Source organism: Littorina saxatilis, linkage group LG3 (genome assembly GCF_037325665.1).
Source record: "Littorina saxatilis isolate snail1 linkage group LG3, US_GU_Lsax_2.0, whole genome shotgun sequence".
NCBI lineage: Eukaryota > Metazoa > Mollusca > Gastropoda > Littorinimorpha > Littorinidae > Littorina > Littorina saxatilis.
This window is the reverse complement of record NC_090247.1, coordinates 35,147,674-35,172,079: the sequence shown is the minus strand read 5'-3', so window position 1 is coordinate 35,172,079 and position 24,406 is coordinate 35,147,674. Positions and strand designations below refer to the sequence as shown.

The 24,406-nt window shown below is 40.2% G+C and overlaps 1 protein-coding gene across 1 annotated transcript; it reads left to right on the top strand.

Annotated features, from left to right (window-relative positions):
* On the top strand, positions 1 to 24,384 carry LOC138962244 (telomerase protein component 1-like). Its single transcript, XM_070333988.1, has 19 exons — positions 1 to 142; positions 2,146 to 2,192; positions 3,246 to 3,494; positions 4,404 to 4,585; positions 5,338 to 5,448; positions 5,850 to 5,967; positions 6,201 to 6,296; positions 6,634 to 6,751; positions 8,141 to 8,263; positions 8,691 to 8,711; positions 9,896 to 10,011; positions 10,952 to 11,057; positions 11,377 to 11,498; positions 14,939 to 15,145; positions 16,027 to 16,239; positions 19,094 to 19,297; positions 19,908 to 20,056; positions 20,553 to 20,625; positions 20,729 to 24,384. The coding sequence occupies exons 2-19, from the start codon at positions 2,154 to 2,156 to the stop codon at positions 21,101 to 21,103; spliced, it is 2,622 nt and encodes an 873-aa protein (XP_070190089.1). The 5' UTR covers positions 1 to 142; positions 2,146 to 2,153; the 3' UTR covers positions 21,104 to 24,384.
* Positions 24,385 to 24,406: the final 22 nt, after the last annotated feature.

The window sequence follows — 24,406 nt, the reverse complement described above, 5'->3', positions numbered from 1 at the left end:
CACTTGGGTAAAAAGACACAAAGAGGAATTTTTCTGCTCTTACAATACAGAAGATTTAGAGACTTCATACCAACCAGGAAGACAAACCATGTCTTCTGTGTAGTACTATTGTACTTGCTGCATGAATGAGTAATTTTCAATGGTAATAACTTTGAAATTTTGGTGGCTCTGATCGTGTTTTTCTTTTTTTTAGTTCAATAGTTGTTCTGTCTGCAAGTACAGTCTGTCTCGTTAGTTGTCTGCCTTGACACTTTGAACATTCAGACTAAGAGCATCACCATCAAGAAGACAACAAGAAGTCAATATTATTTATTACGTTCTGGGTCCATCGCAATAATCTAATTCCTGTGTCTATTATTGGTCTCACATCCTTGAACTAAAGGGGCTTAGTACCGTAATCCAGGCTGAGGACTGTGATAGTGTGAAACAAGAGTTTCCAACCTAAAGTGTTGATGTAAATTTAAGTTCCATCCAAAATTATTTTGCAGATAATCTAAACTAACTACTTTAGTTTTAGCGAGTACAACTCAAATGGCGGCCCTTCTGTTATGCAATCATTCAAAACCTCACTCAAAACACACCTCTTCCCTCACTAGTCTGTTAATGACCACCCATCCCCCTCTCCTGCTGGTCCTTAATCTGTCTCCTTCTCTCTCCTTCTTCTTCCCTTTCCAGCTCTATTCTTCTTCTCTCAACTAACTTTATGTATCCAATAATTTATTTATTTATTTATGACTGTTTTTCCGTCTTCAGAATGCATGTGCCTGTAGTTGGTATGAGTGAGTGCGTCGCGTTCTCGCTGTGCGTCTGTCTGCGAGTGTATGAGTCCGAGTGTCTTGGTCCTTGTCGATTTGTGTTTTGTATAATGTTCACTATGTATTGTATATTTTGTAAGCGCCTAGGGCTATATTTAGATTAGGCGCACAAATGTTCATAATAATAATAATAATGATCAAATCACAATCAGTATTCAAAGAGGTTAGGTTATTGACCTCACAATCTTCTAGCTTCTTCCTGTTGTGAATTTTTGTTCCCATCTATGTAGGTAGGTATCATTATCATTGATGATCCATCCATCAGCAAATTGATTTATGACCATATCTATGCATCGATCGAGTTATTAATGACTAACCATGTTTGTAATTTGCTCATGGACCTTTTAAAGGCATGTTTTCTGTTGAGGAGATAACTGCTGCTATACTATCAGGTAGTGTGCTGATGAATAATTCCCCTTGGTTAATTATGTATGCAGACATGCGTATGAAGAAAGTACCTTCCTTTTCCTGCTACACACGATGTCGGCTGTCCTTCTGTATGAATGACTATTATCTGCATCCATCTGGCATGTTACGTAAACGAACCCAGACCAACACGTTACATTTTCCCTTTCAAAAATATGTTTACACTGGCAAGCACATGCAGAATTAAGATTGCTGCAGTGAAGTTCAAATCAAATCAAACCAAATCAAATTAACTTTATTATCTCAATCTGAGAAATACATGCAAGGTTTAAACTGTATGTGGAACACATTTGAATGTTCCATGCAGTTTCTAGCCGTTTGAATTTCTAGTATTGATGATTGTAATTAAGAAGAATCAAAAATGTTCTTTGACTGCATGCCTAGCTTGCAGCTGCCTATATATAGCCCCTGTGATATTTGTCCTGACACCATTTGGCTTGTTGATACTTAGTTTAATTGCTTGCTTCTGTGATTCATTTAATGCTTTACTACGAATCCACAAATGTATGCATGTTCCTTAACAATTTAAATCCCCCCCAACCCCCATGTTTGAGACAATATCTTTCTGCTGATAGATTTTTAAAGGTATAACTATAAATGCAGATTTCATCATGTGGATCGTGGAAGTAGAACAGTATTTGTATTTTGCCCACCAAAAGCAAATTGTTTTTTAAATGGGTATTTGTTTCTGATACAATACCTGACGGAGAATTATATAAATGTACAATATCTATTGTCTGTTGTCATTCAAACCCAACTAAATGTTTGGGAGAATTCAAAGTCTTAGTTGAAATTCCTTCTGTAGGTATATTTGGTTGTATTTTTTATTCATTTAAGGTGAGGATAATACACAAATGTTTGGACATGAATGAAGGTTACTTTTTCTTCATCATTACACTTGCAGGCACAGTCATGTATCGACGATTCAAATCTGGGAACAAGCCTGAGGAGGTAAGAATAGTAAACACTAAATTGTACTTGTATTCACATAAATTGTCAATTTTAATATCATTGTTCCAAATATATTACAATTTACAGCATGTTGAAAATGTTTTCTTATGTGACAGACTCATAAAAGCAGTCTGCTCTGTCCTTTCGTGTGCAAGTCTCACCAGATTTTTTCTGGTGACCTCATGTACAGTAGTACCTGCCATATCCGGTCACCCATTAGTCATTGCAAAGGTGACCGCAAATATCAGGTGGCCGTCCATTACAGGCCCCCTCCTCTTCCAAAAAAACCCCCAAAACACGATCAAGTTTTCATGAAGAAAAGAAAGCGATCATCCATGAGCCGCCGATTCATTGTCTCTGTTAGTTTTGCTTTCGTTATACATCTTAATTATTTGCGTGTTTAACTCGATCGTCCTGGCTAAGCTATTGTTTCGTATGTTTCTATGTGTGTTGTTTGGATTATTATATATGTATTTGAGTGTCAGATAAACAAGTGTTTCAAACTCACATCAGCTGTGATCGATCCGGAAGTGACTGCCGTAAATGTACATGTATGCGCATGTCTGTAGTTACAGTTTGCGCATGCGTAAGTATTCATGTCGTCTGCTCGTGCTGTGCCGTCTGTGCACACACCACACACACACACACACCACAGGCGCTCGCCCGCGAAAGTGACAAGTGGCCGTTAAGTGGCCGCTCCTGTCGAGTAAGAGGGGCACCTTAGGGCAAAAATCAGTGACCGTTGACCGCGTCAGACAGGTTAACGGCCATTAAGAGTCAATTATAGAAGGAAAACTCATTAGTCATGGGAAAGCTGGCCGCTCCGGGCAGGTTCACGCCCACGAAAGGGCCGGAAATGAAAGGGACTACTGTAATACTCTATTGACTATTCTGATCAAAACATCTTCCCCCCCCCCCCCCAAGAAAAAACCCCACCTACACCCCACACTTTTCCATCTCCAACCCTCTCATCCCATCCTATCAGCTCATTCCACTCAAATTCAAAGCCACAGTCTTGTGTAAGTTATAACTTGATGTCAATTATAATTTCAGACACAGCATCATGGCAGCCTTTCACAGGCACAGGATCATCCGTCTGACCCAGAAGTAGAGAGGCAGGTAGCAGGGTGCTGGAGAAACATTCACAAGGTCTGCAGTCAGGCTGCCAGTGAAGAAAATGACAGATTCTGCCAGAAGAAAAGTTCCGCTGACTCAGCTTTGGGAGGGTGGCAGACTGTCCGCATCTTCGTGTCCTCTACATTCACTGACTTTTTCAGTGAACGTGAAGTTCTTGTGAAAAAGGTAGATGTATGAAGACTAAGGGATCTCTTGTGTTCTAGCTGCTTTCCTTCCTGATCCCTCACCTCTTGTTCCCCCACTTTTCCTCCTTCTTCTCCAAAGAAAGAAATAGATGTCATTGAGTGTGTCAGTATTCAGCACTAAGCTTGATTTTTTGTTGACAAGAGATTACAATACATACCTAATTTATCACGTTTTTAACAGCTTTGTACCTAAAATCTTACTTTAGGTATACAATGACATAACTATACAGTTTTAACCAAATGACACAGGGTTCGGTTTACTAGCGTGCCCTGCGCCATTGGCGCATTCAATCTGAAAATGTCCCATTAGAATTCTCTTCAACGCGTCAACGGGCGCACTGAGATTATGTACCACTCTACCACAATGTGCACACTTCGCATCAGAGTACTGCATTCGGAATGAGCAAAGCAAATTTATGTAACTGTGATTGGCTGTTAAATATTTAGTGCATTGTTCGCAGCCAATCCGGCGAACTATTTTTTTATTTTTTTAAAATCAAATGTTCAAAAAATATTGACTGAAGGCTTACCCTTTGCTTTGATTCGAAAGGATAAGTTTTGTGAGGTATGTCCAACATTTTGCCTTAGAGCTTTTTGCCTTCGACTATGTCCCATCAGAATTTGGTGGAGGGGGACAAATGTCCTATTGTCTTTTTCTTCCAGGCTGAACCCTGTGACACCTCTGTTGGTGGAGACAATGAAAGTTTGTGTTTGGTCAAGTCAAAGAAGAAGCGTTTAGGAGTTAGTTGTAATAATGTCCTTTAAAATTAACCAATGGCTTTCTCCCTTGTAAGTTTAGTAGGCATGGATACTAATACCTTTCTCCATAATCTGGTTCACCATACTGGATAACTTGCCAACTAAGTACATTCATGATTTGATCCTGCAGGTGTTTCCAGAGTTACGAGAATGGTGCCATGACAGAAAGTTGAAGCTGGTGGAGTGTGACCTGCGATGGGGCGTGCCAAAAGATGCAACGTCCACCCAAGCTCTTCTCACCTGTCTTGAGGAGATTGACCGGTGCTATGAGGCAAATGGGCAGCCTTTCTTTCTCAACATGCTGGGAGAAAGGTGAGTTTTGTTGTTTTTGTTTTTACAAGAACTGAATGCATAAGGTCACTATAAAGTGTAGAATTGTACATTTTGTGGTAAAGTGGAACCCCCCTTTTAAGACCTACAAAAATCTGAGAAAATCTGGTCTTAAGAAGGAGGAAGTCTTAAAATGGGGGTAATTTTACAGACGTAAAGACCAGAAAGTGTGAGAAAATAAGGTCTTAAAAAGGAGGGAGTTTTAAATTAGGGGGTCTTAAAAGGGGGGTTCCACTGTACTGTCAAACCCGGCTCGATGACCAGCTTTCGATAATGACCACCTGCCCATTACGACCGCCCCAAAGAATCCCCGGCGTGTTGTTTTTTCTACGTAATTCACCTTTCCATGGCCACGTACCACATATAGCTATAACGACCACTTTTGGTCGCTCCCTTGGGTGGTCATTATAGACAGGGTCTATTGCATGGTATACAAAGTAGGGTCTGAGAGAGTATTTATGGGGCTATACATACAAAGTGATGCTTTACCCATGTCATTTACTTTGTTGTACAGACAGATATTGAAGTGAAGGATTCTGAATGTTGCAAGAGTCTTTTTTCTCGTTTATTTGCCTTACTATTTTTTTTTTTAATCATTCAGGATTATTTTCATGAAGTTTCAACTCGGATGCATAAGGACCATGATAAAAGTGAGTGCAAGTTTTGGGAAGAAGGGTGGCAGATTATTTTCGCTCAGTGTCTGTGTTAAATGTCTGTTTTTTATGTTGTTGAAGGTATGGCTGGATCCCAGGAAAGGCAGAGGTTCCAGAAGAAGTGTGTGAAAAATACAACTGGGTGGACGGAACATCCATGACATTTATGGAGATTTTGCATGGAACTCTCAGGTTGGTTGTGTACATACATGTGATTTCAGATATATTTAGTATTTGTTTCTTCAAGGATTTTGAGGTTTTGATGAGTCTTTGGGTTCTCTTTGGGCGTACAGACTCTATTTTTACAGCCGTGTAAGATGCACAAAATTAGTCGCATAATAGATTATTGTTGATGGTAGTAAAGTTGTGTGGAAGACGGAGAATTCGGGTTTTGTACCATTTTGTTATTGTTAAGTTGACACATTTTCTTTTAATGACAAAACAGATTTTTTTAGCCCCTTTGAATGCTTTGCTTGTTTGTTTTGCTTGCATGATCGTTGTTTGCTTGATTTCATGGCTGTGTGTGTTAAGATGATTTTGTGTGTGTCATCGGATCAAAAACATTTAATGCCACTGCTGCTCTGGTTTTGCAGAATGTCTAACCCAAACGCAGCATTCTTTTTGCGAGATCCGGGGTTTATTTCTCAACTACCAGATGATCATGCCAGTCGTTTTCAGTGGGAATCTCCCCTTGCCAGGGAACACATGAGGGTGAGAACTCTTTCCTGAACTCTGCCATTTCAGTTTATCTTCTGTAAATGCACATGTTTTTTCTGGTAATTAGTTTGTCTTCTGCGGAGTGTAGATGTCCAGTCTGTGAAAAGTCTGAATTTGTTTTTGTGTTGTGTGTGCAGATGTATATGTGTCTGTGCTCTGTGTGTATGCATGTGTATGCATGTCTGTGTGTGTTCCTCAGTCTGACAAATGATTATTCACTTTTACAGGAACTGAAGTCACAACTACTCAGCAAGTTTCCCCAGCAGGTGTTTCCATACACAGTGGACTATGGTGGTATCAACACTGCCACTGGCAGGGCATTGGTAAATGGCTTAGCTTGTATCTGTGTTTTTGTGTGTGTTTGTATGCCTCTCTCTTTACATGTGTGTGTGTGTGTGTGTCTGTGTCTGTGTCTGTCTAATGTTTGTATGTGTGTGTCTGAGCATGTGTCTCATGTGTGCTTCTGTGTGTGTGTCCTTGTTTGTGTATGCATGAATATCCACATGAATGTAATTTAGTCATTCTCTGCAGATGTTTTGAGGTGTTTTTTTGGCATTTATCTCTGTGTGTGGAGGTGGGGTTGAGGAGGAGAAAAAGTAGAAATCATGACAGCCACATCCACCCCAATCAACTATATATATGTCATCCTCTTTGTTTCAGGTGGATTTAACTGGTATGGACAAGTTTGCTGATCAAGTGAAAGAGTTTTTCAAGGCAGCCATCGAAAAAGCATACCCCCATCAGAGCAACACCTCTGAACTAACTCCCGAAGAAAAGGGTGAGGGATCTCTTGAACCCTTCCATCTCTAGCGTAGCAATTTAGTGACAGTCCCTAGGGTCCCTTGATTAACTTGTCAAATGAAAGAATGGCTTTTTAGCTTTCATCTAATAAATAAGCAAGTCAATTTGTCTACTGGTTCAAAAGACATAATACGTTTTTTGGGGGGCTGGTAGTCATAAAAGAAGAAAAAGAGAAAGGCTTCTGGAAATCTAGAAGTACAACAGATGGGGCTGAAAGGATTCTTCTCTTCTTTTTCTTCTTCGTTCATGGGCTGAAACTCCCACGTTCACTCATACAAAACATGAGTGGGTTTTTACGTGTATGATGTTTTTACCCCGCCATTCAGGCAGCATACATCTATTTTGGGGGACGCATGCTGGGTATTTTCGTGTTTCTATAACCCACCGAATTCTGACATGGATTACAGGATCTTTTACGTGCGCATTTGGCCTTGTGCTTGTGTGTACACACGAAGGGGGATTAGGCACTATTAGGTCTGTACATAAGTTGACCTGGGAGATCGAAAATATCTCCATCCTTAACCCACCAGGCAGCTGTGGCCAGGATTCGAACTCACGACCTTTCGATTAGGAGGCCGATGTCTTACCACTACGCCACAATGCCCGTCGCTGAAAAGATTAACAAAATCTTATTATCAAAATAGCTGGTTTTTGTGTTCAAGGTGACCCCATGAAAATGCTAATTACTTCTGCATCTGTTTAACGAAATACTTCATTATTATTTGGTGTACATTAATTTCAGCTTATGCATGACAATATCACAAAGTATCCAATTTATAGGTCAAGTGGTCTGAATTTTGTGCTCTTTCAAAAAAAATATCCAAATTCAGGAATTGGCTGAAAAGTAGGAGGTTTGACTTTGAGCACTACCCACTCTTACCCAATTTAAACCTTCAAGACTTTTACATTGGAGAATATCTGAAGGACCAAGTATACAAAAACACCCCAGATTATTGGTGATATGAAAAAAAATCAATAATAGCCAATCTGGAAGGTTGAAATTGTGCGAGTGTGTTTACCGCTCAGTGTTAAACCTACTTTTCAGCCGACTCGTGAAGTAGGATATTTTGTTTGAAAAGGCACAAAAATCAAACCAATTGACCGATATATTTAAAACTTAAAGATTTGTTTGTTTGTTTGTTTGCTTAACGCCCAGCCGACCACGAAGGGCCATATCAGGGCGGTAAACTTAAAGATATAATTATATATAAGCTGAAGTTAATGTGCACCAAATATGAAGTAGTGCGTTGAACAGATGCAAAAGTTATTAGAATTTTATGGGTTGCATTTTTGGGGGGTCACCCTGTACATGAAATAAGAAATTATGCCAGCCCATAAAGGATCCATTTTATTATCTTTTTTGTAGAAACTGAGTTACAGTGGACTTTCATTGAGGACAAGGCGGAGACTCTGATCGGGCGTGACAAGGAGCTTCAGCTGCTTCAAAACTACGCAAAGGGGAAACCTGACAATGACCTGGAGATGATAGGTAAGGCGTTACAATGGTACCTGTGATGTTGGGCCCCTCCCAGTTAAGGACACCTTCTTTGGTTGTCAAGACAAGCCACCTTCAATGTAGGGACACGTTTGGTTTATCCCAAGAGTGTCTGTTTGTACCACTAAATCAACATTGCATTTTTGTGCTTGCGTGGATAAGATAAAAGAAATTTGAAATTGGTTACATTTTCTGTGTCTTGACTGGAAAAAATAAAGTCAATGAACATGGTGAAACTAGATGCCTAGGTAATGCATTAGAAAAAATGTTCTTGTTTACATTTTGATACCAGGTTGGCATTACCTTCTGTCTTCCATTGTAACATGTTTTAACACCTCTGTATTGAAGATATGTTGTTACTGGTTTTTACTTTGAGAGCATATTCTTTTTTTCAATTTCTTTTTGCTATTTGTTGTTGCAGATGGAAAAAAGTCAACAATACGTAAGTTTACTTTCACAGTTCTTGAACAAAACAACAAAACTTTGCACTGGAATTGCATTAATTTATTATACTATTCAAAAAGGTCAGAAATATAGCCTTAATTTTTGGTTTGGAAAAAAGGTCCTAAACTGAAATTTTCATGACAGATTCAAAACGTGATTGCATTGTATTCCCTATCATTTCCTCAATCAAAATTATAAAGATATGTTATCTTTACTATGAAAATATGTGCTCAAAATGACAGAAAATCAGTCCTACATTTGCATGCTTTGCTGAGACCAGCACGACCCGTCTAGTCTTTCGGGTTTCGGCTTACCTAAGGCTACTCTCAGTGATGACTGGTCACAGAATTTAAGTGTTGATTGTTTAGTTTCAGTCTGACAGATTGACTTATTGTTTTGAAATCGCTTCAGGAGACTCATTGAGTCACTTGAGAAAAAGTGACTCTATGTAATCGGTCAGTGTTAGTCTGTCCGGCCGGCCGTCCGGCCGGCCGTCCGGCCGGCCGTCCGGCCGGCCGTCCGTAGACACCACCTTAACGTTGGACTTTTCTCGGAAACTATCAAAGCGATCCGGCTCATATTTTGTTTAGTCGTGACCTCCAATGACCTCTACACTTTAACGATGGTTTCGTTGACCTTTGACCTTTTTCAAGGTCACAGGTCAGCGTCAAAGGAAAAATTAGACATTTTATATCTTTGACAAAGTTCATCGGATGTGATTGAAACTTTGTAGGATTATTCTTTACATCAAAGTATTTACATCTGTAGCCTTTTACGAACGTTATCAGAAAAACAAGGGAGATAACTAGCCTTTTCTGTTCGGCAACACACAACTTAACGTTGGGCTTTTCTCGGAAACTATAAAAGTGACCGGGCTCAAATTTTATGTGAACGTGACTCCCAGTGACCTCTACACTTTGACGTCTGCTTTGGTGACCTTTGACCTTTTTCAAGGTCACAGGTATGTCTTGAAGGAAAAAAATTGAAATATCATATCTCTGAAACTATTCATCGGATTTGATTCAAACTTTATAGGATTATTCTTTACATCAAATTATTTACATCTGTATTGTGTTGTGAATAGCAATTTCTTCCTGTCCATCTGATGCCTCATATAATATTCAGAACTGCGAAAGTGACTCGATCGAGCGTTTGCTCTTCTTGTTTTATCTTTGGTGTCAGGCAAGGCAGAGGACTGGGACATGGAGAAAGGAGACAACCTCCTGTGTCTGGTGACGGCGGAGGGAGGGTGGGGCAAAACTGGACTGCTAGCTGGACTGGCGTGTCAGGCTGTCAAGGTGACCTTGTAAATCTTCTTTTTCTTCGTTCATGTGCTGAAACTTCCATGGTTTGTACGTGTATGACTATTTTTATGCAACGTTCAGGCAGCCATGTGCCATTTGTTAGGGATGCATGCTTGTTTTTGTTGTTATGTTTCTTAAACCCACTGAACTCTGACATGGATTATATGATTTTTTTCCGTGCGCACTTGGTCTTGTGCCTGCGTGTACACATGAAGGGGGATAAGGCACTGGCAGGTCTGCACATTCGTTGACCTGGGAGACTAGGCACAGGCGGGATTCGAACCCACGGCCTCTTATCCACTTGGCCATTGCGCCCATCACCTTGAAAATGTTTAAGCTATTATCCCCCTGAGGTATTCAAGTCTTTGTTGATTATTGCTTGATTTGCAGAACTCCTCTGCCTTGAAATGCAGGGGGTGATTTAAAATTAGCTAATGGCTAGTCTGGTAAAGTTTGACTATTTCCCTTTGTACTGATTCGTTTTCAGTCGGTATATGTAGCACGGAATGTCCGTTTGTCCGTGAACCTATTGAAAAGTTTTAGGGTTGGCAGAGAAAATAGGTTCAGTCGAGTTGTCCTAATCTATTTATTTTTTACATGTTAAACCGAAGTGAGGTGGCCTGAGCACAGCTTTTGTTGATTTTTAAATATTTTCTTGTACTTTAAAAATGTTGAATGACTATACATGTACATTTTACCCTGCAGCTTGTTAAACGCTCTAAGTAAAATGTATGCACGAATGCACGCATGCACGCACGCACACACACACGCACGCACACACACATGCACACACACACACACACACACACACACACAAACACACACACACACACAAACACACACACAAACACACACACACACACTCTTCAGAATTGAATTTGCTGATGTTCTGTTACATATACTGCATTCAGTGAACAGTGATATTTTTCAACAGGATGGAAAAGATGTGTTCTACCACTTCGTGGGTGGTACTGCCAGCAGTAGATACCACACCACACTTGTGCAGAGACTGCTTCTAGCACTTGCTCCTGATCCCGCAGGTATGATCATAAAAATGAAGAACTGGTAGAAAGGAGAGGCAGGCGTGGGATGACAGAGCTAGGGAACTGGAGAGCAGGGATGTGTGGACATTTCTTGCTTGTAAGCTGTCAAGGGCCTATAATTAGTTTTTCAAAACTTGTAGCTGATCACAAGTAATTTATTTCAGCTCAAGCAAAGGCAAGTAGAATTTCCTGAAAACAAAAACTTTTTGGTTGCTTCAGTTTTGAACAAATTCTTGAGTGACTTTTTTCTCCAAACTAATTACTCACTATTAATATTATGAGTATTTCTATATTTATTCATTTGTTATGATCACAGGCCCAGAATTGAATGACCCAGAAGCTGACATGGAGGCGAAGAAGAAACTTCTACGCAAGTTGCTTGCTGGTTGGAGAGAGACTGACAAAGAGAAGCTGATTGTTATTGATGGTGTTAACGAGGTGAGCGCAAGTTTCAAGACTGAGTAAATACACATAAAATTGCAGGGGGGGGGGGGGGGGGGGGTAGCGCAACCAGACTGAGTTATAATTTAAACAAAATATATGTGAAATTGTAACCTGCATATATAGCCAACTAGAGGAATACCCGGCTTCGCCGGGGTGAATCGCGAGACAGAGACAGACAGCGTGGCAGTTCACCACAATCACCTTTGAAGGCGAAGTCCTGTCAAACGGGATTGAGAATTTTAGAGCTTATTTCTTAGCCCTATATTATCTGTTGTGGCTTCTCAAACGCCAGAACATACAGACAGACAAAAGCCGCTAGACCCCATCACAAACAGAACTCTAGAATCCACAGGTTTTGCCCACACACACACACAAACACACACACACACAGAGAAGCCGTATATATATATGTATACTAGAGGAATACCCGGCTTCGCCGGGGTGAATCGCGAGACAGAGACAGACAGCGTGGCGGTTCATCACAATCACCTCTGCAGGCGAAGTCCTGTCAAACGGGATTGAGAATTTTAGAGCTTATTTCTTAGCCCTATATTATCTGTTGTGGCTTCTCAAATGCCAGAACATACAGACAGACAAAAGCCGCTAGACCCCATCACAAACAGAACTCTACAATCCACAGGTTTTTGCCCACACACACACACACAAACACACACACAGAGAAGCCGTATATATATATATATGTATATCTATATCTATAAATATATAGAGATAGGTGAGAGTGTATTTTTCGCGTGGCTATAAATTGATTCGACCTTTTCACTTTGACAGTAAGAACAACTTACGGGTGCAAGGGAAGCGTTCTGGACAGCGCAGTGACATTCTAAAAATAGTTACTCAGAAACGGGAATTTGGGGTGAACGGCGCGAGACAGAGACAGACAGCGTGGCGGTTCACCACAATCACCTTTGAAGGCGAAGTCCTGTCAAACGGGATTGAGAATTTTAGAGCTTATTTCTTGGCCCTATATTATCTGCTGTGGCTTCTCACATGCCAGAACATACAGACAGACAAAAGCCGCTAGACCACATCACAAACAGAACTCTACAATACACAGGTTTTTGCCCACACACACACACAAACACCCACACACACAGAGAAGCCGTATATATATATGCATATCTGTATCTATAAATATATAGAGATAGGTGAGAGTGTATTTTTCGCGTGGATATAAATTGATTCGACCTTTTCACTTTGACAGTAAGAACAACTTACGGGTGCAAGGGAAGCGTTGTGGACAGCGCAGTGGACAGCGCGGTGACATTCTAAAAATAGTAATAGTAACTTAGAACTGAACGGGAAAGCCACACGAAGGAAGGGAGATAAACGCCAAACACTGGAGAAGATAAGGAAGAGTTACTTATAATGGTGAAATGAACACAAAAACGAAAATGAGTTCAGCGCTGCGCGCTGAGAGCACGTGTTGAAATATCTCATCGATGATATTGTGTCCGGGGTGTAGCTGAATACGGTGTCCAAATTTGAAAAAGATCCACCGAGAACTTTGGCGTTGTGATGTGGTGTAGCGGCTATGGTGTGTCGGTATGGGGGCCCGGGTAGCTGAGGTGGAACCAAAATAGCTGAGGTGGAACCAAAATCGGTTCCGCGCTGCGCGCTGAGAGCACGTGTTGAAATATCGACCAGGTTGTGTCGTGTCCCGGGTCTACCTGAATATGCCCACCAAATTTGAAGCAGATCCATCAAGAACTTTGGCCGTGCATCGCGCACAGACAGATACACAGACAGATACACAGACACACAGACACACAGACACTAGTCGTATATATATATAGATGTATATCTATAAATATATAGAGATAGGTGACAGTGTATTTTTCGCGTGGCTATAAATTGTTTCGACCTTTTCACTTTGACAGTAAGAACAACTTACGGGTGCAAGGGAAGCGTTCTGGACAGCGCAGTGACATTCTTAAAATAGTAACGTAGAAACGGGAATATGGATTGAAGCCACACGAAGGAAGGGAGATAAACGGGGTGAATCGCGAGACAGAGACAGACAGCGTGGCGGTTCACCACAATCACCTTTGAAGGCGAAGTCCTGTCAAATGGGATTGAGAATTTTAGAGCTTATTTCTTAGCCCTATAATATCTGTTGTGGCTTCTCAAATGCCAGAACATACAGACAGACAAAAGCCGCTAGACCCCATCACAAACAGAACTCTATAATCCACAGGTGTTGCTTACACACACACACAAACACAAACACACACACACACAGAGAAGCCGTATATATATATGTATATCTATATCTATAAATATATAGAGATAGGTGACAGTGTATTTTTCGCGTGGCTATAAATTGATTCGACCTTTTCACTTTGACAGTAAGAACAACTTACGGGTGCAAGGGAAGCGTTCTGGACAGCGCAGTGACATTCTAAAAATAGTAACGTAGAAACGGGGATATGGATTCTTCGAAGCCACACGAAGGAAGGGAGATAAACGCAAAACACTGGAGAAGATAAGGAAGAGTTACTGGGAATGGTGAAATGAACTGAAAAACCAAAATCGGTTCAGCGCTGCGCGCTGAGAGCACATGTTGAAATATCTCATCGATGATATTGTGTCCGGGGTGTAGCTGAATACGGTGTCCAAATTTGAAAAAGATCCACCGAGAACTTTGGCGTTGTGATGTGGTCTAGCGGCTTTGGTGTGTCGGTATGGGGGCCCGGGTAGCTGAGGTGGAAACAAAATCAGTTCAGCGCTGCGCGCTGAGAGCACGTGTTGAAATATCGACCAGATTGTGTCCTGTCCCGGGTGTACCTGAATATGCCCACCAAATTTGAAGCAGATCCATCGAGAACTTTGGCCGTGCATCTCGCACACACACACACACACACACACAGACAGACAGACAGACAGACAGACACAAGTCGTATATATATATAGAGGCTCAGAATTGGTGTCAACAATTGTGACCCCATGTGATTTACTGAAAATATGACTTTTATATGGCATAGCTCAATGAGAGATGGATACCAAATCAAACAAAACAAGTCCCGAAGAAATTGGACACTTATTTGGTACAAAGTGGACAAAAGAGTGTGCATGTGCTGTTCATGACATTTACACCATGTCGCACGATTAAATTGCTGATTTAGAGAAAACAAATGACGCAGTGTGAAAAATAACAGTTGTAGATGTTGAATACCTTAGAAGACCTCCAACAATCTTAAAAAGGAGAGTCTTAGAATTGAGGTAAATTTACAGAGGCTTTGAACAAAAACTCTCAAAAAGATAATGACTTTATAGGGGGATGCCTTAAATTGAGGGGTTTAACCAGGGGGGGGGGGGGGGGGGGGGAAGGGGGAGGGTCCACTGTAATAATCTGACATGAAAATAAAATAAATTGTGCTGTCATTGTCACACACGTTTATACATTATTCTTTCAGCTTGACAACAGTGGCAGTCTAAACCACCTATCATGGCTGCCTCCATCTCTGCCTGCTGGACTGCGATGTGTGATCAGTACCAACGTCACTCATCTTCCCACCACCGCAAGGCTGTATGAGCACCCAGCGTATTGTCTGAAGCTTTCTGCCTTAGATATGTCTGCCCTGCAAGACATTGCTGCAAAATACTTTGGGGATTATGGCAAGGTGTGTGAGCAATATCAACGTGATTGTGTTGCATTTATTTAAAGTTTATTTGTTTTTAAATGTGTATTGTTGCTGTTATTAAGATTATTATATTTAGATTGATTTAAGGCGCTTACGTTGTGTGTTGTTGCTGTTATTAAAATGATTATATTTCAGATTGTAAGGCGCTTAGAACTATTTTAGGATTTGCGCCCCATAAGTACCTTTATTATTATTATTATTATTATTATTGTTATTAATTCCAAACTTTTAGATGTTGTACTGACTCATATTTGTTTGACAGATGTGGTATGTGTATGGAGATAAACATGCAAAGGTTTATGAGCACTTAAGAACTTTTGTAGTGTGCTACGTAAGATTTGTATGAAACATGTGGAGTGTTAAATGGAAAAAAGCTCCCAAAGGTTTGAAACACCTCTGCTGTTTTTAAGAGTGTGAGGAAAGGGTAGGGTATGAACGTCTCTTGGTGGGGTAGAGGGCTTGCTGGTTAAGATTTGTACAAAAGATGTGGTATGTTAATATAGAAAAACACCCCGTTGTTTTGAACACATCACAGATAGTTTTATATGGTGTTTTTAAGACTGTGGGGAAAGGTTAGGGTATGAGATTCTCTGGGGTGAGGTTGGGGTGTGACGGGAAGTCAATCATTTAAAGAAAGATTAAGGCGACAGCATTAATCTGTATCAGTTGCCGGACATTTCTAGTGTAGCATTGTTAGATAAGAGAATACTTGAGTCTGATGTGTGTATCACTGTCATGTCGTATACTGTACCAGCTTCTACACAATTTTCCTTGATGTGTTTCATCCAGATTATTCATTCTATTATAAAAAGATCAAATGGCAATAATTATATTCTTGGCCTTTATCTTAATTTTCAAAGAAACTGGAGGATACCCAAGTGCAGCGAATGGTACAAATGACCAAGGTGAATAACCCATTGTGGATGATTCTGATGTGTGAAGAGTTACGCATCTTTGGAGATTTTCGCATGATGGACAAGAAATTGGAGGATTTGCCGGATACAATGGATGCTTTTCTGAGCACAGTGGTTCACAGGCTGCTGTCTGAGGATGACTCAGGTTATGTGAAAAAGGTATGGTTCACTGTTGTGATTCATATTTTGATGAAACTTGTTGGATTTTGTAAAAATTGTTTTCTTGGTAGTGTTTGTCTTAATGTTACTCTTGAGGCATTTCACATGAATGTTTGTCCTCCCGTCTCTTTTCCTTTATTGGAGTTTATGTTTGTACCTATGTCTGCATTATTCTTATCATTCAACACAGACACACCTCCAAATGCCCTTCTCCACTGCAACCCCATGCTCACACAAAAAAACCACATACGCTATACCTCGCCTCACTTCCACTTTTTCTTATCAGTATGTATGTTGTCAAATGGTGTGTTTGTATGTGTGTGTGCATGAATTTGTGTGAGTACGAGTGTGTGCGTCTGTCTGTCTGTCTTTGTGTCTGTGCATGGTAGTTGTTGTTTAGATGGAATTCAATGCAGAATAAATAAGAATGTGTTCATTACAACTGGATAACAAGAGATGTTTTAATCATACCTGAACTCTATGTTTCTGTAAGATTGTTGTTCTTTAGACAAAGCTCAGAACAGAGTTATGACACAAAATCTGTTCACCTACACTTAGTTAGGAGATTTTATCATCATAGCTGTACACCATAATAAGAAGGTTTTTATCGTCATAGCTGTACACCATAGTAAAAAGGTTTTTATCATCATAGCTGTACACAATAGTAAGAAGATTTTTATCATCATAGCTGTACACCATAATAAGAAGGTTTTTATCGTCATAGCTGTACACCATAGTAAGAAGGTTTTTATCATCATAGCTGTACACCATAATAAGAAGGGTTTTGTCATCATAGCCGTACACCATAATACGAAGGTTTTTATCATCATAGCTGTACACCATAATAAGAAGGTTTTTATCATCATAGCTGTACACCATAGTAAGAAGGTTTTTATCATCATAGCTGTACACCATAGTAAGAAGGTTTTTATCATCATAGCTGTACACCATAATACAGGCCTGGGAATGATACACCTTTCGTCGTAAATACGACGAAGTCCTTTTCTAATTGTGTAAGAAAAGAGCCTCCGTGTGCCCTTAAAAATGCTTAAAACGCAAAATGTTCCCGTCAGTACGCCCGGTAGCTCAGTTGGTAGAGCACTGGACTTGTGATCGAAAGGTCGCAGGTTCGAATTCGGGCCGGGACGGGACGGACACGGGTCAACTTTATGTGCAGACCCAGAGACGGAAGCCATGTCCCACCCCCGTGTCATCACAATGGCACGTAAAAGACCTTGGTCATTCTGCCATAAGTGCAGGTGGCTGAATACACCTAAACACGCAGACACCTGGGTAGCGTGACTCCGTTGCTGCTAGCTTTCCACTGGGAGGAAGCGACCCGAATTTCCCAGCGATGGGACAATAAAGTAATGAAAATGAAAATGAAAAAAATGAAAACCTCCTTTACTCATTCCCAGGCCTGATAATAAGAAGGTTTTTAATCATCATAGCTGTACACCATAGTAAGAAGGTTTTATCATCATAGCTGTACACGATAGTAAGAAGGTTTTTATCATCATAGCTGTACACCATAATAAGAAGGTTTTTATCATCATAGCCCCGTCCCGATATAACCTTGAACGGTTGAAAACGACGTAAAACACCAAATAAAGAAAGAAAGAAAGTACACCATAATAAGAAGGTTTTTATCATCATAGCTGTACACCATAGTAAGAAGATTTTTATCATCATAGCTGTACACCATAGTAAGAAGGTTTTTATCATCATAGCTGTACACCATAGTAAGAAGGTTTTTATCATCATAGCTATAGCTGTACACCATAGTAAGAAGGTTTTATCATCATAGCTGTACACCATAATAAGGTTTTTATCATCATAGCTGTACACCATAATACGAAGGTTTTTATTATCATAGCCTTACACCATAATAAGAAGGTTTTTATCATCATAGCTGTACACCATAAGAAGGTTTTTATCATCATAGCTGTACACCATAATAAGGTTTTTATCATCATAGCTGTACACCATAGTAAGGTCTTTACCATCATAGCTGTACACCATAATAAGAAGGTTTTTATCATCATAGCTGTACACCATAAAAAGGGTTTTATCATCATTTATGATCATACCTGTACACCATAGTAAGAAGGTTTTATCATCATAGCTGTACACCATAATAATAAGGTTTTTATCATCATAGCTGTACACCATAGTAAGAAGGTTTTTATCATCATAGCTGTACACCATAGTAAGAAGGTTTTTATCATCATATCTGTACACCATAGTAAGAAGGTTTTGTCATCATAGCTCTACACCATAGTAAGAAGGTTTTTATCATCATAGCTGTACACCATAATAAGGTTTTTATCATCATAGCCATACACCATAGTAAGAAGATTTTTAGCATCATAGCTGTACACCATAGTAAGAAGGGTTTTATCACCATAGCTGTACACCATAATGACAAGGTTTTTATCATCATAGCTGTACACCATAGTAAGAAGATTTTTATCATCATAGCTGTACACCATAGTAAGAAGGTTTTTATCATCATAGCTGTACACCATAATAAGAAGGTTTTTATCATCATAGCTGTACACCATAATAAGAAGGTTTTTATCATCATAGCTGTACACCATAGTAAGAAGGTTTTTATCGTCATAGCTGTACACCATAGTAAGAAGGTTTTTATCATCATAACTGTACACCATAGTAAGAAGGTTTTGTCATCATAGCTGTACACCATAGTAAGAAGGGTTTTGTCATCATAGCTGTACACCATAGTAAGAAGCTTTTATCATCATAGCTGTACACCATAGTAAGAAGGTTTTTATCATCATAGCTGTACACCATAGTAAGAAGGTTTTATCATCATAGCTGTACACCATTTCAGGTACTTTTCTTGACAGCTTGCTCAACAAGCGGCCTTCCCACAGATTACATCTTGCGACTGCTGGGCGACATTGAGAATAAGACGGAGTGCCCACCTTTGTATTGGGCGCAAGCACGTCGAATTCTGAAACCTTACAGCCGCACAATTCACGCCTCGGGCGATGCTGAGGAGTACTTCACATTTGTCCATGAGGCTATGTGGAAGGTGAGAAATCTGATGTAGTGGTAGATGTATTCATCGTAAAGTTTATTTTTGGTGACTTTCGCTTCATAGTTTATTTTAACATACCTTGTATGAGTAATTTTTACCAACTCAAAATTGTTTGAGTGTTCTTTATTTCTCTTCCTGCCCCCGACACGTATGCACTTCAATTGCCCTCTGCACTAACCCCTCCCGATCTTGCTCCTACTCTTCTTGTCTTTGTTTTTCCATGAAACTGGGCGTGATTAGTTTGTATGATATGTATGTGTTTTGTTTGAAAACCAGTAGTTACTTTCCGAATGGAAAAAATAACAACACACAACTTCCCTCTCCTATGTCAGGGCTGTGGAATGAAAAAGAGCTTGGTTGTTCTGCCAGACATGCAGGTGGAAGATTACACCTGAACATGCACACACCTGGGTAGTACTACTTTTGTTGCTGCTAGATTTTTAGTGGGAGGAAGCAACCTGAATAAAGTACATTTTATTCAAAATGAAAAAAGTGAATTTAAAAGTGGGCGTCTTTTCCCATTTACATTATAATTTTATTTCCTTCGAGGAGATCTGACAGGCACATCGAGCCTGTCACTAACTTATACATTTACATTTTTCAGGCTGTGAGGCAGTGTATGGAGAGTGCAGAAGAGGATTTCAGGGTCTGGCACAAACAACTGGCCGATCTCTACCAGTACAGCTGTGATAACTTCATTCTGCGTATCAACTATCTCCCTTACCAGCTACAGCAAGCAAGACTTCAGAAACGGTGCGTTTATTTTTCTCTTGCCTTTGTTATCTTTTTATGAGAGGTGGAGGAATGGGGGTTAGCACACAGTTTGAGATTGTGCCAGATTGCACAATTTTGCATCGTTTTATCAAAAGAAATGTAGGGGTGGTTTGGTGGTGGAAAGAGAGAATACTTTATGAGCTACAGGCTAAATATATTGCCTCTTAAGGACAAGATATGGGTTATATGATTCGAGTTTTATGCCCTCACGGCTTTTGACGAGATACACAAGTGTATGCGTGTTTAGGTGGTATCAGCCATCTGCACTTATGGCAGAATGACCAAGATCTTTTACGTGCCATTGTGGTGACACGGGGTTGGGACATGGCTTCCATCTCTAGGTCTGCACATAAAGTTGACAGTGTCCGTCCCAACTTTCGGTGTTTGGTGGTGGGCATGCACTCTACCTTTAAAAAAAAAAAGTGTTTTTGTTTTTAACAATTTCATGATCTCATGCCTGTTGTGGTGTGTGCAGGCTGATTGAATTCCTCAGACGAGACCCAGATGCCGTCAGGATGCCAGCTTTTCAGCGAAGTCGATATCTGAATGTAAGTTTTATTTTTCACGAATGTTCCTCCAAGTCTTCATATTTGTTATGCCTAGACAGTGTTTGATGCTTACACAGTGTTCCTTGCTATTCATTTTTCATAGGACATGCGATGCCGGAACCCCTCAGACCCGGTGGTGCCTAACACCAGAGAGCTCATGATGTGTCAGATGTGTCGGCAACGTCGGGGAGGGTTTAACCCCAGCGTCTTATTTCCCAACAATGACGTCTGCTATCTCTGCAGCAACTTCATCACCTTCTCCAGCAACCCCCACCCTGCTCGAATCTGTTTCGTGCACGCCATGAAGAACAGGATGGGTCCCAACATTTCTCCATGCTGCGTGTGTGGGCAGCATGTGTTTTTGACGCACGTTAGGAAGAACAGTTCTGTCGGCCCCACTGCTGCCTCCTTGTGTCATGTCTGTGGGTTTGGATTAATGGGGAAGAGCTGTTGTGAATTCCGGGACTTTGTTGAGTGAGGTGCGTGTTTGGATTTTGCCAAGAGTCTGTCGCTGGATGTTACGAATGGGTTTTTATAAATTTACTTATGATGTACTCACAAATCACTTTTATTATTTTCTGACCCCCTTCCCACTCCCCGAGGTATTTTAGGTCTATTGCTGCCTCCTTGTGTCATTTTGTTGGGTTTGGAATCAGGGGGAAAAGCTGTTGTGAATTCCAGAATTCAGATGCTGCTCCTGAAGTAGGTTTTTTATCGGCATATACAATTTGTTGGACCTATATCACCTTGTTCAGCCTTTTTTCTTTCAGTTTTACTCTAATGTAGCTGCTCAGATAAATTAGATGCTTCTTTATTGAGCAATCATGATGAACATTTTGTGATACTTTACTGCCATAAAACCTCTGTGGGGATCAAGGTTAACACTTATTGTGAAAGTTGCACATCAATTTGACTTGTTGTTTGACATCGTTGAAGTACAAATGTGCAAGTTAGTGTCAATGTTAGGCGCGTTTGATCGATCTGCGCGATCGCGCTGCGCGTTTGGTGGATCGATCAAACGCGCACACATCGATCGATGTGTGCGCGTTTGATCAATACAAAGAATACAAGAATCGTTAAAACGCGCAGCTCTTATATACTTGCGCATTTGGACGATCCGTCTCACAAATCACCATACTACGCACACACACGTCTGCTGGCAATGACCGGAAGTTATGACCGGAAGTAGGCCTAGCTATAAGTGTCTAAACAACAATCTGTAAGACATTTTAAAAAAGAAGAAAAAATGGGATTATATTGTACCAAACACTTAGACTACCTCAAAGACATCACATCACAGGTATATATGCGTCGAGGTTGCACCTGATCATCCATTTCACATGTGTTAGCTCATTGAGTGTTTAATTGTCCTTTAATAGCAAATGATTTAAAAGTTCAGCTGTTTTCATGAGATGTCAGAGGGATGGACAGAGATGAGGAAGGAGGGATTGGGGGGAGAGACACAGAGACTGAGAGAGAGAGAGAAAGTGTGTGTGTGTGAGAGAGAGAGAGAGAGAGAGAGAGAGAGAGAGAGAGAGAGAAGAGAGAGACAGAGAGCAGAGAGGAGAGAGACAGAGGAGAGAGAGAGAGAGAGAGAGAGAGAGAGAGAGAGACAGACTAAGAGAGAGAGAGAGACAGAGAGAGAGAGAGATCCTGAGAGGATCAGCGACTAAGAGAGAGAGAGAGGGGGGAGAGAGAGAGAGAGACTAAGAGAGAGAGAGACAGAGAGAGAGAAGAGAGAGCGATAGAGAGAGAGAGAGAAGAGAGAGAGACTAAGAGAGAGACAGAGAGAGAGAGAGAGAGAGAGAGAGAGAGAGAGAGAGAGAGAGAGAGAGAGAGAGAGAGAGAGAGAGAGACTGAGAGACTAAGAGAGAGAGAGAGAGAGAAACATTGAAACATAGAACTTTATTACAGGAAAGATAGCATTAGGTCCGTAGGACCTTTCTTCCAGCTAGTCCTGATCTAAGCAAAATGGTTATAATCGAAATGGGAATACATAGGAACAAACTTTTTATGATGAAACGCAGACACACGCAATAATAGTAATATAAGAATAAGATCATAAGAGAGAGAGAGAGAGAGAGAGAGAGAGAGAGAGAGAGAGAGAGAGAGAGAGAGAGAGAGAGAGACTGTTTGAAAGATTGAGAGGCCTGACAACAAACAAATCAAAAACATTGTTGGGGTATATTTCGGAACATTCCTGTATTTGAAACTTTTCACTTCCGGCGTGCGATGTGTGTGTGTGTGGTAGGGACTTACTTTGTGACAGATCGTCCAAATGCGCAAGTATAAGAGCTGCGCGTTTTAACGATTCTTGTATTCTTTGTAGCCTATTCTTTGCATCGATCAAATGCGCACACATCGATCGATGTGTGCGCGTTTGATTGATCCACCAAACGCGCAGCGCGATTGCGCGATCGCGCAGATCGATCAAACGCGCCTAACATCAACATGTTATCTGAGTGTTCCTGACATGAGTTTGTACATCACACTGTGAATTCTGGTGTGATTTTTTCACACAAAATAAAGGTATTGTTTTTTTGTTTTGTTTTGATTATTTTAAACATATCATTGTTTTATGCATTGGAGGAATCAAACTTTTGTATTTTAAAATCAAGGGCATCTTGCTATTCCCTTTTTTTTTAATTCAATACTGTATGTACACTCATAGCTGTGATATTTTTTGTAAAAGATTGTGATACAGAGATATTGTGAATTATTATAAATGTGAGAGAGCAGAGTTTATGTAGTTTGAGATATGGATAATCTCGACCTTTTGAACAAATACACATGAAGATCTGAGAACCACACTCGGGGTCTGTTATACACTTATGTTCTCCTTTTTTTCAGGGGTGTAGACTGATGGAGGAGGTAGAAGTTTAATCTCAAAGTTATCTGCACATAATCAATAGTTTGTGGGTATGGAAGATTGTTTGCAGTTATACAGTTTAACCATGATGTGTTTTGGTTGTCCGGTGTCAGATTGTCATAATTCACTGCGAAATGAATTTGTGCAAAAAGTTTAGGTGTAATGAACTCACTTGTGAATTTTTAAATGGTTTCGAACTCAGGCTCAATGTTTTACACAACAAATCTGTCTTTGAACAGTTCTTTTCATGTTTTAATTCTTAAGTCTCTTAGGCAGCACTTTCGTGTTTCCGATGCATTGTTTTGCATTTATCCATTTTCATGAAACGTACTTCATAGCAGCAATAACTGCATGAGGGTGTATGTGTCTTGCAGGCAACTACCTTTCTTTCATATTGAATTGATTTATTACGATGATGCTAACGACTAATTTTGTAAAGATATGCAAAGTTTTACGCCTTGCCTTATGGTGTAAACATAAAAGGATGCTTACATGTACTAGCAATACCACATTGCACTTTTTTCCCTTTTTAATTTTAATCTCAGTTTCTGCCTTCAACGTTATTCCTTCCACATGGATTTTTATCATAGTTTTTGCCTCCACCTTACAATCGCGGTACAGTAAAAATTAATACTTTTGCCATTGAGTACATGTCTACTATACTTTCAAGTTTATTCACAATTTTTTTTGCGTTTGTTGTTTTCTTCATATTTTTATAAGTAGAGTGAAGCCTTATTTTGCCGGTATAGTTCTCTCATCTTTTACCTTTTTGAGAGTATTTTAGGACCGGTTAATCACACTTTTTTCAGCTTAATGAATAATGGTGTTTAAAAATGCTTTGCACATGCTTTGAAATTCTTTTCTTTTGAGGAAAAATGAGACTGCTGATTTCTACTGTGTTTTCTTAATGAA

What these genes read in the sequence shown, in the direction of transcription:
- LOC138962244 (XM_070333988.1), top strand. Translation starts at nt 2,154, where the DNA reads ATGTATCGACGATTCAAATCTGGGAACAAGCCTGAGGAG. An exon ending in CTCAACATGCTGGGAGAAAG is followed by an intron (nt 4,586 to 5,337) that starts GTGAGTTTTGTT and finishes ATGTTGTTGAAG; the next exon opens with GTATGGCTGGATCCCAGGAA. An exon ending in CTGCCACTGGCAGGGCATTG is followed by an intron (nt 6,297 to 6,633) that starts GTAAATGGCTTA and finishes TCTTTGTTTCAG; the next exon opens with GTGGATTTAACTGGTATGGA.